At 53.8% G+C, this 13857-nt stretch overlaps 6 protein-coding genes across 6 annotated transcripts; 3 read left to right on the forward strand and 3 right to left on the reverse strand.

Annotated features, from left to right (window-relative positions):
* Positions 1 to 174: 174 nt before the first annotated feature.
* Positions 175 to 1727, reverse strand: BBA_04021 (UPF0052 domain-containing protein; the record flags this gene model as incomplete). Its single annotated transcript, XM_008599118.1, has 2 exons — positions 175 to 1388; positions 1463 to 1727. The coding sequence occupies 2 exons, from the start codon at positions 1725 to 1727 to the stop codon at positions 175 to 177; spliced, it is 1479 nt and encodes a 492-aa protein (XP_008597340.1).
* Positions 1728 to 2281: 554 nt separating this feature from the next.
* On the forward strand, positions 2282 to 3569 carry BBA_04022 (alpha/beta hydrolase; the record flags this gene model as incomplete). The annotated part of the gene is made up of 2 exons (XM_008599119.1): positions 2282 to 2693; positions 2758 to 3569. 2 exons carry the CDS (start codon positions 2282 to 2284, stop codon positions 3567 to 3569), a joined length of 1224 nt encoding a protein of 407 aa, XP_008597341.1.
* A 602-nt stretch (positions 3570 to 4171) lies between these two features.
* On the forward strand, positions 4172 to 5878 carry BBA_04023 (RIO1 family protein; the record flags this gene model as incomplete). Its single annotated transcript, XM_008599120.1, has 1 exon — positions 4172 to 5878. One exon carries the CDS (start codon positions 4172 to 4174, stop codon positions 5876 to 5878), a length of 1707 nt encoding a protein of 568 aa, XP_008597342.1.
* Positions 5879 to 6484: 606 nt separating this feature from the next.
* Positions 6485 to 9121, reverse strand: BBA_04024 (fungal specific transcription factor; the record flags this gene model as incomplete). Its single annotated transcript, XM_008599121.1, has 9 exons — positions 6485 to 6582; positions 6644 to 6753; positions 6806 to 7690; positions 7749 to 8012; positions 8046 to 8333; positions 8386 to 8626; positions 8679 to 8838; positions 8896 to 8927; positions 9028 to 9121. The coding sequence occupies 9 exons, from the start codon at positions 9119 to 9121 to the stop codon at positions 6485 to 6487; spliced, it is 2172 nt and encodes a 723-aa protein (XP_008597343.1).
* A 654-nt stretch (positions 9122 to 9775) lies between these two features.
* BBA_04025 (glucose oxidase) lies at positions 9776 to 12011 on the forward strand (the record flags this gene model as incomplete). Its single annotated transcript, XM_008599122.1, has 8 exons — positions 9776 to 9934; positions 9987 to 10182; positions 10227 to 10321; positions 10371 to 10484; positions 10532 to 11014; positions 11062 to 11191; positions 11441 to 11825; positions 11873 to 12011. The coding sequence occupies 8 exons, from the start codon at positions 9776 to 9778 to the stop codon at positions 12009 to 12011; spliced, it is 1701 nt and encodes a 566-aa protein (XP_008597344.1).
* Positions 12012 to 12048: 37 nt separating this feature from the next.
* Positions 12049 to 13692, reverse strand: BBA_04026 (chromate transport protein ChrA; the record flags this gene model as incomplete). Its single annotated transcript, XM_008599123.1, has 3 exons — positions 12049 to 13398; positions 13462 to 13509; positions 13579 to 13692. The coding sequence occupies 3 exons, from the start codon at positions 13690 to 13692 to the stop codon at positions 12049 to 12051; spliced, it is 1512 nt and encodes a 503-aa protein (XP_008597345.1).
* Between the last annotated feature and the right edge of the window lie 165 nt (positions 13693 to 13857).

The following is a 13857-nucleotide window of genomic DNA, read 5'->3' on the forward strand; positions in this document are numbered from 1 at the left end:
TCGTCTTTATAAGGGATAGGTGGATTGGAACCGGAGCTTTGGGAGCATTATATTGGACTTGATCTCGTGTACTGGTATTGCTGAAATTGAAAGGCGCTTAATTCCTTGCTTCTTGCTTCTTGGCGTAGCTTGCCATGTCCAATTCGTTCATGACCTTGAACCAAATAAGTTCCTCTACCCGACGAGTGTATTTCTCCTACTTCTATCCAGTCGAACATTTTTTCGACCGACAATGGTCTCTAGGGCCTGAGCCAATGCCTTTGCGTCATATCTTCCGCCAAGCCCAGCGGCGTCTTTTGGCCCATACAGCCTCGTAGACTCGATGCCAATCTCTGCAAGTCGCTGCTTGTCCACGGCTGGTGATGTAGAGCTTTCCAGGTAAATGACATGACTGACATAATGAAAGTACTGTTCTTCCTCTGGTGGTGGCAGACCCCGGGAATCTGCGCACGCATTCGCAATTGCGCGGACAAAGTCTAGCCCGCTGAAGGGCTCTGATGATGGACCCGTCTCTCTATCCAGCGTGCCGTTGAGTATAAGAATCTTGTTTCGGACAAGAGGACTCGCGATGGCTTCGCCAACGCCTTTTAACACAATGTTGGGGATCAAAGATGTAAAAAGCGAGCCGATGCTGTATATGACTGTATTTGAAGTGTTGATTGCCTCCAGCACACGCGGATTTGCTGGGATGCGAATCTCCTGGCCGTACGGATTAATGTACCATATGCGCTCTATCCTCGAAGGCAGGTCCTCGTCCAATTCTTTGGAAAAGTTAATCGCAGGTCGTCTCAGCGCTGGCAAGGAACCTGGCAAATTGGCGTCTTCAATCTTGTCATGGTCCTCGGTGTCGTAATCCGACGGCGCCGGGGTATGCACCCCTGTTCCTACCCCCGGAACCGCCGCCGTCGGTAGGCTCGGATGCGAAATGTCATTCTGCCCCGTAATCACGTCCCCGTTGACGAGCCCGGCGGCAATGTGATGCGCAAAGTTGGTGTTGAGCGCCGGCAGCACCGCGACGCGCTCCGGCACGGCGCAGAGCGAGCTCAACAGATAGATGGCGGCCTCGAAGCTGCCGGTAAAGAGGCGCGCGCCCGTCAAGAACAGGTTCCCGATGCTGGCGCGCGAAAAGTCGAAGCGGCTGCTGGGGCGCATGCGCTTGACTACCTCCAGGTTGAAGCTGTTGAGGTGGGAGCGGATGAGCTCGCGCTTGGGCGACGAAATATCGCGCCACAAAGGATGCGACGCTTCGATAATGTCGAACCACTCGCTGCGAGCGGCGGCAGCGATCTTGGGGAGGCGATGGTTGAAGAGGTGCTTGATGGCGGTGGTCTCGGGGCTCCCGTCGTCGGGAATCAGCCTGACCAGGCGCGATCTGACATCGCCGATGCCTGGAATCGACGAGTCAGTATTTATTTCCTGTGTTAAGACTGAGCAGAGCCGCGTGTGGTGGTGTTCATCGTACCTGGGCCGCCGAAAACACGGATAATCTCACTGGTGCTGCCGCCATTGTCAGAGATTGGGATGACGTAGCTCAGTGAGGTGCTGTTTGCTGCACGGACGCTTTCAAAGACGTCGACGAGGTTATTTGCGGCACTGCCTCCCGAGAAGACGACGATGCCGGTTCGCGTCGAGCCCGGACTCGCGGCGCGCCGTGGAAGCGCTTCAAGTGCTGACCCTTTGGCTTGCTCCCCCTGATGATTCGGTAGCTGGAGCGCGTCGGGCGCCATACATTCCCGAGTGGTGAGAAGTGACGTGATGCCGCTCAATAAAATCTTTTCGAACAGTAACCGAAAGGAAAGGGGCAATGCTTTGCGGGAACAACTATTTATACTCTCCCCAAAAGCTACTTAGGCTGCTGGCCGACTGACTGCTAAACTTGCATCTTGGGTGCGGAATGGCCAATTTTGGCCTTTCCTAACATGTGGGGGCATTTCAACAGTCGCCAACATGAGAGTTGCGGTGCCAATCATTGAAGCAACTTTCATCATAGGGCATGTTCATAAGTGCATGATGATTCTACATAAATCAATCTAATAAATTTTGTCTTTTCTTCAAGCTGCGACTTATAAGTGATGCGCGGTTACCAGGATGCTGCAGCGACCTGGCCCACTCAAGGCTAAGCCGAACTCCCCGAGCGAACGAGCGAGCCACCTCGGTTCCCGCGACACAGCAAACAAATGACAATGACAACGATTGCGGCTGGAATAGAGCCACACTGAGCAGTCACAGCTAGTCCATCAATATTGGGTCAAGTCGTGGGGACTGGTTCTCGACTATAGCCATGGCTCAACTGGGCCATGTATTTTCAAGGCCGGGTGGCACGGGCGCCGCAATTGCGGGCGTCGCGACGGCTGCCTTGTTCCTAGGCATCTACCTCCGGGTGCGACCAGCACTGGTGGAACTGCGGCCGTTGCCCGTTGATCGCCATATAATACGCGCGCGGACCCGGAATGCAGCCTCATCCACGGCCAAGGCGGCGGACACGAACGATGCGCCGCCTTGTCCGTACCGTCTAGATGAGTTCCCGGGCGGAAAGCAGCTTCGGACCTCGTTCGGCACGATACAGGTATTCGAATGGGGGCCCGAAGACGGCGAAAAGGTCCTGCTATTGCATGGTATCGGTACGCCATGCATTGCTTTGGGCGACATGGCTCGCGAGTTTGTAGCAAAGGGATGCAGAGTCATGCTGTTTGGTGAGTTTTGTACCTACTACAATCATGAAGAAACAGAACCGCACATTTCTAACAAGGACATTAGATCTTTTCGGAAGAGGCTACTCGGATGCTCCAGCCGATCTGCCGTATGATGATCGCCTCTACACCACACAAATATTCCTGGCGCTGTCCTCATCACCGCTTCCGTGGACCGGCACTTCTGCCTTTCACATCCTGGGCTTCTCGCTCGGCGGCGCCATCGCCGCCTCCTTTGCCACGTACCACGCCAACATGCTGCGGTCCGCCACGCTCATCTGCCCCGGAGGACTCGTGCGCCCCGTCCACATCTCCTGGCGCAGTCGCCTTTCCTACATGCAGGGCGGCCTCATGCCCGAGTGGCTCGTCCAGCGCCTCGCGCGAAAACGACTACGACCGTCGTCGTCGCACCACACGAGCGTCGACATTCCCGACGGCGCCGAGGATGCCGACGTCGACTTTGACGCGGTGCCCGTCGCGCGGGAAGCGCCGGGCGGCCCCAAGGTCGGCGAGGTTGTGCAGTGGCAGTTTGACGGCAACGATGGGTTCGTGCCCGCGTACGTCAGCACCATTCGCAACGCGCCGGTTTATGCGCAGCATGATGCGCTGTGGGCGCTCCTGGCGGACGAGCTGGCCGTGCGGAGGAAGACCGAGGCAGACCGTCCTGCAGGCCTGGAAACTGGTCGCATCTGTCTGATTGTGGCAGAAAAGGACCCTATTGTCGTGGCGGCAGAGTGCATCGAGGACGCCCGCGCTGTGCTCGGCGAAGCTGGTGTTGATGCTCACATAGTCAAGGGAGGGCATGAAATAGGTATCTCGCGAGGCAAAGAAATTGCCAACATTGCCATGGAATCCTGGACGAAATTTAGAAAGAATTAGAGGAGTTGCCATGTCCCGGGTGTGGTATACAAGGTCGCTCATGTCCGCTCTTCGATTTAGAACATGTCCCGCATCCATATTCACATCTGATCTACAATAGAGATGATCGCTTCACATAGAATAGAATAAAATAGATTCGAACACATACTTTCCTGCGCAACACTAGCTATCTATACGGTGCAGCTAAATCGTTGTCGACGAATCCATGGATTACATTCTTTCCATGGCTTGGAAATTCAGCACCGTTGCTCCAGTGACTAACATTGTGGCAGCTCTACCTTGCAGCTAGCTCTCTTTCTCTTGGCACCTCATCAATTCTTTCAAGTCAACCTTTCTTCAATGTAAAGTTTTTACATGTCTTTTCTTTCTTTCCATCATTTCGCTCGTGATTTCCTTTTTCAGCATTCTTTATCTTCCTCAAAGAGTAGGATTCCACAATAATTTCGGCTCCGCAAGTGTCCCGCTTTGGGCTGCCATACAGGTCGTTGACCCCTCCATTAGGAAAAAAAAATTATCGCGATAAGATAAAAAGTCGGTATCGCAGCCACTTCAACTCCCGCCAGCACACTCACTCAACTGCTTTCATTACACACTTAGCAATCATGCCGGCCCCTACTGATGCTACCGCATCACCTGCGGCGCCTCAGGAGCCCCCATACACATATACTGCCAACAACGGCTACGGCCAGACCCAAGATGTCCCCGCCGAGCTGCTCAATCGACAGGATGCTACCCCGCAGTCTGCAGAAACCGACGAGGACCTCGACGACATCTTCGACGACGATGACGATGGAGCCGACGACTTGTATACAAACGACTGGAGTGGAGCCTCGGGCGACCTTACCAAGACCTTCAACCGCCAGAGACAGCAAAACAGCAATGGCGGCGGCGGCGCGCCCGTCGCACGCGGCAACCAGCAAAAGCCTTCGGTCAACACCTGGACCAGCATCGACGACCAGGTCTCGGCCCTCTCCAAGCACGCCGGCAAGATCCGCCTCGACGATGTGAAGCAGACCGAGGACACGAACAAGGACAAGGCCGACCGAGCCACCAGTGACCAAGTGCTGGACCAGCGCACCCGCATGATCCTGCTGCAGATGATCAACCGCGGCTTCGTCAGCGAGGTCCACGGCGCCATCAGCACCGGAAAAGAAGCCAACGTCTATGGCGCCATTCTCGCCGACGACAACGCGGGCGCCCCGATCCACCGTGCCATCAAGGTCTACAAGACGGCCATTCTCGTCTTCAAGGACCGCGAGCGCTACATTAGCGGCGAGCACCGCTTCAAGGGCGGCTTCGACAAGGGCAACAACCGCAAAATGGTCAAGCTCTGGGCGGAAAAGGAGTACCGCAACCTGCGCCGCATCCACGCCGCCGGCATTCCCTGCCCCGAGCCCCTCGCCCTCAAGCTGCACGTCCTCGTCATGGGCTTCCTCGGCGACCGCAAGGGCTGGGCCTACCCGCGCCTGCGCGACGCCGTGCTTCAGGGCGAAGACGTGGACGAGCAGTGGCGCAAGCTCTACATTCAGCTTCTCGGCTTGATGCGGAAAATGTACCAGGTCTGCCGTCTCGTGCACGCCGATCTGAGTGAGTACAATATTCTTTACCATGAGGCGCAGCTATACATTATCGACGTGTCGCAGAGCGTTGAGCCCGACCACCCACGCTCGCTCGAGTTCCTGCGCATGGATATCAAGAATGTGGGCGACTTTTTCCGCCGCAAGGGCGTCGACACGCTCGCCGACCGCGCCATCTTCAACTTCATCACGGCCGGAGACGGTCCCACCGAGGAGCCCGCCATGGCTGCGGCCATTGACAAGCTGTACGAGACCAATGTGGCCGCCGAGGACGAGGACCACGCCGCGCGGATCGAGGTCGACAACGAGGTCTTTCGCAACCAGTACATCCCTCAGACCCTGGAGCAAGTCTACGACATTGAAAAAGACGCCGCCAAGGTCCGGATGGGTGAGGGCAAGGACCTCGTCTACAGCAACCTGCTTGCCGAGCAGGTCGTCAAGGCCGCCGACGAAGACGGGGCCGAGGCCGACGTGAGCGGCTCGCCGCACGACTCCGACTCTGATGACTCGGACGACGGCGCAGGCCTCGGCAGCGCTGACGACGACGACGACGATGACGACAAGAGTCGCTTTGAAAAGGGAACCCCCAGAGGTCGCCGCTTCGAGGATAAGGACGAGAAGCGCCTGCACAAGCAGGCTGTCAAGGAGGCCAAGCGCGAGAAGCGCAAGGAAAAGATTCCCAAGCACGTAAAGAAGCAACTGGTGTCGAGCACTTCACGAAGGAAGAAATAAGTAAAAAAATCTAAAGAGGAGAGAAAAGAGCTAGAAACGGGCGGATCAAATTTGGAGGAACCGCAATGGGAACGAATTTTCCATTTGACTCTATGAGATGACGTTTAGAAAAAGATCACGAAACAGCATGCATGGACTGGCGTTTTTGGGGTTTCAACCTCATGACTTTTACTTGGCTTTTTTTTTCACCCATGGTGAGAGACCCGACACAATTCTTGGCCAAAAGAAAAGGCAGAGAAAATTCAGCCCAAATCGAATGATGAGCACACATTGTCGTCGGGGAGCTTTGGTCGCAACGACGGACCGAGAGACTTGGCCGGTTTACGCGCGGTGTCGCGCTGTAACCGCTCGTTGTCTTTTTTGGCGCGTCGTTACTTACCACCCGGCGATCCGATCATGGCATACAGACAGCTTTTACAAACTGCAAAGTGCTTATGAAGATCAAAGAGAGCACTGACGATTTGAGTACGAAACAAAGAACAAAAAGGGGCCAAAGTAAACGGGTGTGCACTGTGTGTGGTTTTGTAATGTCGCAGATTTCTGTTTGCAGTCATAGCGCAACGGCAAATACATATACAACGCATATCTCATCATCTTTTTCTCTGCTTAGAAATACAATTGATGGTGCGGCTGTCCTGGAGGAGGCTGCGCCAAAAAGTCAAAGTTCATGGGCTCGGCGCCTGGATTCCAAGGATCGGGTGATTCTGTCATGCATTTGCGTCAGTGTCCAAGTCAATATCGGGGGCATCGATATGCAAGACATACCTCCCCAGATCGATTCATATAAATCCATAGGCGCCATCAACTGCGGGCCCTCTGTGTTGAGCCCGTCAAAGCCAACAGGCATCGGTACCTGCTGCGGTGCAGCTAGAGCACTAGAGTATTGTGTCAGTCACATGAAACGGAGCAAAAGGGAACGGCACAAACTTTTGAAAGTCCTGAAGCGATGCGCCGTTTTGCATCTCCGCCATTGCAAGAGCCGCGTCCTCGCGCGGATCTGAACCAGGCGGAATGGCGCGGTACTGCTGGTATAGAGGCATGCCTTGTAGACCAGGAGGTAGCTGCATCAGCGGCGTGCGAGTGCCGCTGCCGCCCGTAGACGAGCCACCCTCGCGCTTGAAACTATTCGTGATGGAACCGTGATCGTAGATGCTCTTCAGCGCCGTGAGCGCACGCCACAGCGGGCCAGATAGCTCAATATCCTTGTCGGTCCGAACGACATGCGGCTCCGGGGAGCTGACATCTTTGGCTGCAGTGGCCGACAGAGCCGCAATGAGGTCCCCTTGCAGCTGTCGCACCTCGGGGTCAGCCCGCGTGTCACACAAGATGCCAAGTAGGAGTGCAGACGAAAGGCCATGGTACGTAAAAGCCCAGCTGCGCGTCGGAATAACGGACAGCTGATGCATAGCCAGAAACATCTTTACTGTCTCGGTGAGGTTGACTACGCATCTTGCCGCTAGTGTCTTCTTTTGTTCCGGGTCCAGATCGCAGTTTCTTCGAAGTGCCGGTCTGCAGGCGACTGAAATGACAAAAGATGTGTGCAGTCGAATGGCAAAATACTGCAGACGATCCAACGCCGTCTTGCACTTGTCCTTGTCCTTCATATGCGCACTGGCTCGATTGCGCAAGGCTTCTACTGCGTCGCAGTTGTCCACTATTTCGGCGTATGACGGCGTAGCCATGGAATCTGGATTCAGGCGCCGTGATATAATCTCGATGAGATGATACATCATTTCGAGATATGCGTACTCGCCGCCTGACGATTGTAGGTTGACGGGAATTGAGCAACTGGGAAAGTTTGTCATGGGTGATCTAGGGATCATTTAGCCACATAAAAGACTGCAAGAGGTCTACGAGCATCGTCGCCTACCTGTCGAAAGAAAGTGACGTGAGTGTGTCATGCCATACGCACTTCCACCACAGTTTTCTTCGTGTCATCTCCTTAATATTCGGTTCGCCGTTTTCGTTGGTGTCTGGGGCGTTCGGTCGGTGAAGCCCCAATGATTGTGCCAGTCGACAAGTGAGACCAGTAAGCGCCCAAGAAGCTTCGGCCTTCATGTCATTGAGAAGTGTGAAGCCCATCAGGAGTAGGGCTTGGATAGAATCGAACGACGGTCTGTCTTTCGTATCAGCGCTGCATTTGCAGGAGTATCTGAAGTCAACTTACCGGAGTAGAAAATTTGCAAGACGGAGGAAGTGGAAGGATATTTGGAGATACTTTTGGGAATCACGAGTGCGGATATGGTATGGCGACTCGTGATACTGAGAGCCTACTGCCAGAACTGCAAACAGAATGGCTAGCCAAGAGGGAGATACAGGTCGAGAAGACTTGTTCGTCGTTGACGCATTGCGGGAGCGATCTTCTAAATATACCATGAGTTTCGATTCGAAATCGTCAATGTCGACCACGAATCCCCAAAACGGCTGTGGAATTTCTTTATATGATCGAAACAGTCTGGGCTTGCGTCAGCACACTATCTTGGTAGCGAGATCGCTTAATAACATACTTCATGACCTCTCGATCCGACGGCAGCTCATTCGAGATGTCCTCTGCTATACGATGCAAATGATGCTGCGACATGAGCGGAAAGGGCGCGGAATTATCTAGACCAAGTATGGACCTCATGTCTCTTCGAATGTCGACGCTGTCATTCTTGTCGCTGGATGTAGACTGCTCGCGCAACAGCGCAGGAATGCTGTTCTGGCCGACGTAGCGATCGCCGACAGGCTCTGCTTCATCAAGAGCTCCTATTGGACTTTTAGTAATGTGCACTCGTTGTTTCACTTAAGCAAGCCATACCAATGGCTCTCGGCCAGCTCTCTTGACGATCCGACTTGCGAGATGTTTCTGGCTCCTGCTCCTTTGGTTCGGAGTGCTGTCGCTTTCGGCTGGTAGTTGCCGCTGAAGGATTGCTAGGTTTTGTTGACGCCGATGTGCGATTTGGCTTATATGAGCAAAGCTGTGGATGTTCACGCCTTACACAGTTTTCACAAGGATGCTTATTGTCGCATTTTACTTTGCGCTGACGGCACGGCCAGCAGGCGGTTCCTGAGAAGATCAGTAAATGTATCTAAATCAAGATTATTGAGCAATTCAAAAAGAATTGCATGGCCAGCAATGGGCTGTTATATGCCAAGTCAAAACTTACCGTAGCGCACCTTGCGATGGGAATGGATGATGCGGCTGACCTCTTCCGGCGTCAGGTCATTGACAGCGCCATCCTCGCCCGCACGATCGGCCATGGTACATCGGATGTCGCACAAGCAGCCTATGATATGCTTTGTTCAAGACAATTCTCGATACGCGCGATTCCGAGATCGCGAAGTTGACTCGGACGATGCGGAAATAACCCAGTGTTGACAGATGCCGAAAGCCGAGAAAGAGCGAAGCGAAACGGCTGCGGTTGGGAGTGGGGGAGGCGTTAAAGAGGAGAGACAGTGCGCAGTGCATGGTGACTGACAGCGCACTGTAAAATTCGCACTGTGCGCTTCTGGCCCTTGACGTCTACATTGCGTTCATCATCAGACGGAGTCAAGCATATGCTTTTTATCTTCCAGCATTCTGCCTATGGATAATGGAGCCTATGGAATCAGTTTGTGCGGCCTTGATTCGTATAGGATCTCCCACCACCGACTTCGGCGCAATATATCGTCCTGGTTACAGTGCGGCTGATGACTACAGCTGCATTCCTGCTGCTGCACATCGACAACAGATGCAGGCGGCGCCCTATTTATTAGAAATAAATATCCACAGTCACATATAGCTCCAAGATATCAACACTGCCTTCAGAGTAATCCATTATCGCACCGGTCGCCGTTTAGTTGCCGCACCAGGCCCGGACGCCGAGTGAAACGGTGCAACTCGCCTTGTTGCCTGCACAAGTGACTTCCTTTGCGATGCGTGCCTCCCGAATCATTGCCTTTGTCGGCACCTTGCTATCTGCAACTTTCACTGTCGCGACCGTCGTCACGGATCAATCTGCGATTGCGAATGGTCAGACGTTCGACTTTGTAATTGTTGGTGCTGGCCTCGCTGGCCTTACCGTCGCCAACAAGGTACCGTCTACTCGAAAGCGCCTTCTTGGACACTTTCTAACTCGTATTCTAGCTGAGCGCGCAGAAATACAGTACACTCGTCATTGAGGCCGGTCCCGACGGTTCATGGAACAATGCAGTCAAGTACGCTGGGAGCATCAGCTATCCGCCCACCTTTTGCAATCGAAATTATCCGCAATATGATGAAAAGGGCCATAAACTGCCCAAGTCCATTCACGCCGGCGGCTGTATCGGCGGCTCAACCTCCAGTACGTCGCTTCAACTACTCATAGATTGTTGCTCACACTTCTAGTAAACGGTATGCTCTGGTATCGGCCCACTCGAGCCGAAATCGATAGATTAGAAACCTTGGGTAATCCTGGTTGGAACTGGGATACACTTGAGCCGGTAAAATATTACATTGGTTGTGAGGTACAGCTCCGCTAACGAGCTAAAGCTTATGGAAGCGATTGAGCGCAACATACCTCCGAATGAAGAGCAGATTCTGCAGGGTGCATCGTATGACCCCAACGTGCATGGTTACCAGGGCGTAGTCAATACGTCTTTCCCGGTAAGACACGAATTCCAGCTCGGAGGCCAAGCTAAAATCAGAGATAGACTCCCATGCGTATACCAGGGGCTGTGCGACTGTACAAAAGGGCTCTCCCAGAAGCATTCCCTGGGTTGAGCATTGGTAACGATTTATCTAATCGCACATCCTTTGTGTCTGCCTCTTCTTCCTGGACCATGTGGCTAGAGACATCAACAGGAAAAATGCGCCGCTGTTCTGCAGCGGATGCTCTCCTCTGGGCACCTTCACAACAGCGGCAATCGCTTACTGTATTGGCAAACCACACAGTTACCAGGGTTTTGTTTGACCACGACAAAGCCGCCCGAGGAGTAGCATTTGCCGAATCAACCTCAACAAGCTTGGATGGACCAATATACCAAGTGAGAGCTCGGAAGAGCGTCATTTTGGCGGCCGGCGCTTTGGGTAGTGCGCCAATATTAGAGCGATCAGGAATCGGCAACCCGCATATATTGGCCGCCGCCAAGATACAGCAAGTCGTTGATCTGCCTGGAGTGGGTGCAAATCTCAATGTAAATACCTTGAATTTGACTTTTTGTTATCTTACTGATTCTGCAAGGACCAACCTGGATCGGCCGTTTCGGCACTGGTTTCAAAGCGTTATCACAACGACACTTCCATCATCGATGGTCGAAACATCTTTGGTCCCGAGATCTCATTGGTGAATATTGATCAAATTTGGCCGAGTAGTACGTTTCCCTACATAGAGTCCTGGAACCTGACGTACTGATGCCGTAAAGGTGCATCAGCGATGACCAGCTCGCTCACGGGGTCGTCAAGTCTAAGATTACGAGCTCAGTCTTTGGTCGAAGCTGGTGCTGCAGTGAACGTCGAAGGCGCCGAAATGATTCTAAATACGACTATTGAGCTGATCATTCAAGACAGACGCAAGTTACATCGCAACAGAGCAGCACTGATCTCAGGCTAATCCACCGCAGTGCCCGTTGCAGAGGTCGTGGCGGAAAGCAAACCAACAGCACTCGATGCTCCGTTCTGGCCGCTCATGCCCCTTTCCAGAGGCCACATTCATATTGCCTCGTCCGATCCGTTTCAAAACGCCATCATCACGCCTCGCTTTCTGACGGATGCTTTCGATCAAGCAGTTGGAGTGGCTGTTGCCAGAAGGATACGCGACCTCTTTTCCAACAAGGCGTTTCACGACGTTGTCGAGAACGCGTACCAATATCCTCGGCTTGGCCCAAACGCGACAGACTCTGAGTATCTGGATTGGTTCAAGGATACGGCGGCGGGTGCTAGTCACTGGCTTGGATCGACCGCTATGCTACCCCGAGCACTAGGCGGCGTTGTAGATTCACGATTGCGGTGAGTGAATTGGCAGTCTAGAAACACCAGAGACTAATTTCTGCAAGTGTCTATGGAACAAGCAACATGCACGTCGTTGACGCCGGCATCTTGCCATTTCAGCTGACTTCGCACACTATGTCAACGCTATACGCCGTTGCACAAAGAGCAGCGCAAATCATTGTCGAGAACTGCCGAGTTGAATAGCTGTGCTACTTGCCTATATATATATGTGTGTGTGTATCTAGTTGGACACGATTCCGTACCAAATCAATCCCATTACGCAGCCAAGAATGATTGCTGTGGGCGGATTCATGCCAAACCAATAACCCCCAACATACGACGTTGCCGTCACAACCACCCACCAGGGTTCGACCGCCAGGCTGGTGCCTTGCTGAAAGCCTTGCGCAATGTAGCCAATCTGCCAAATCCGATACACGGCCGTGTATATCAGGCCCACCGCAATGGCATTGAGTCCTTTGAGGAACGACTTGACGCCCGGCGAGCCGCGCACGGCGCCCCAAACGCCCATTGTGCCGTGCACCATGACGAGCCCGGGCGCAAAGATGCCGACAAAGCCGAGAATGGCGCCGAGCACCGGGTGGAAGCCATTGTTCCTGGCAGTCAGCGCGCCGAGATAGACGGCAAAGTTAAAGTTGGGGCCGGGAAAGCTTTGCTGAATGGCCAGACCAATGAGGAAATCGCGCGGCAGCACCCAGTTCTCCGCGACGACGTACTCGCGCAGCAGCGGAATGACGACGGGGCCGCCGCCGAAAATGATGGTGCCGGCGAGGTACATGTTGGCAAAGAAGCGAAAGGCGAGCGAGTCACGCGCAGGCGTGTCGGTGCCGCGGAGGACAATGACAACCACAAAGGAGGCGAGGAAGAGGACGATGATGCCTAGTCCAACTCGCCAGGACATGTTGAGCTGGTGACTTGCAGGAATGACTCGGGCGTGTTCATCACTACTCGCTTGAGCCCGCAGAGGCAGCTCCCTCGCAGCAGTCATTTCGTCACTGACAACATCATGGTTTGCCGTAACATCATCTCGACGAGCCCCTTGCGCAGTGACGCTGTCCAGTTCCACGTGTACCCTTTCTCTCGGATGTTCTTCTTCTTCTGCCTCCCGTGCACGGCTGCTGCTCCGTGTAATGACTCCCACAGCAGCCCTAAACGAGCGCTGAAGCCACCTAAAATCGTAAACGAGCGCCGCGATGCCTCCCGCCGCCATCAGCAGCGGAAAGTACCACAGGGCATTGTACAGCAAGCCCGCCGCCGCGCCGCCAAAGACTAGCAGCCTCGTCATCTTGTTTGTAATGGCCTTTTCCGACAGCTGCACGGCGGCGAGCAGAATGATGCCCACCGTGGCCGCGTTGAGCCCGGACAGGAGCGCGTAGACGGGGCCCGGAAGCGACTCGCCAATGGTGGACACGCCCAGGGCAAGGCCAAACATGCCCAGGGCGCCGGGCAGGCTCCACAGGAAAAAGGACATGGCGGCGGGCAGGAAGCCGTCGTGAAGCAGGTTCACGCAGTAGTGCATCTTTGTGCTTGCAGGTCCCGAGAGGGCCTGGGAGACGCTAAAGAGCTCCTGGTACTGGAAGAAGTTCTGCTTGTCAGAACATTGCCGCTCGTGTCTGATTTGAGAATGCCAACTTACAATTTGTTCGTCGATCCATTGCAGCTTCTCAACATATAGAGTGTGAAACTGTAAAGGGGGGGGGGTGTCAGCTTCTCATGGAAAAAACTCATATTGGGGGGAAAGCAAGCTGCCTACAATCTTGAAATGTACTGGTGGACCGCCAAACGAGGTGAAACCGAGGCTCCAATTGTGCTTTGCACTGTTTAATATGCGTTGCCGCAAGGTCCGACCTGCGCGAGATGAAGCCATTGTCGTCATCAATTCAAAGAATCAACTCGGATTCAGATATCTCAAAAGCCGAGTTTTTTTTGCCAAGTTGACTCCGTCGAGGTTTTTCAGCTCAGGCAATCAATCATCTATTGCGCAATTGGGGGTGGCTTGAAAGCTAGAACGAAATAGGACCAACGTATGCTT

Source organism: Beauveria bassiana (assembly GCF_000280675.1).
Source record: "Beauveria bassiana ARSEF 2860 unplaced genomic scaffold BBA_S00009, whole genome shotgun sequence".
Lineage (NCBI taxonomy): Eukaryota > Fungi > Ascomycota > Sordariomycetes > Hypocreales > Cordycipitaceae > Beauveria > Beauveria bassiana.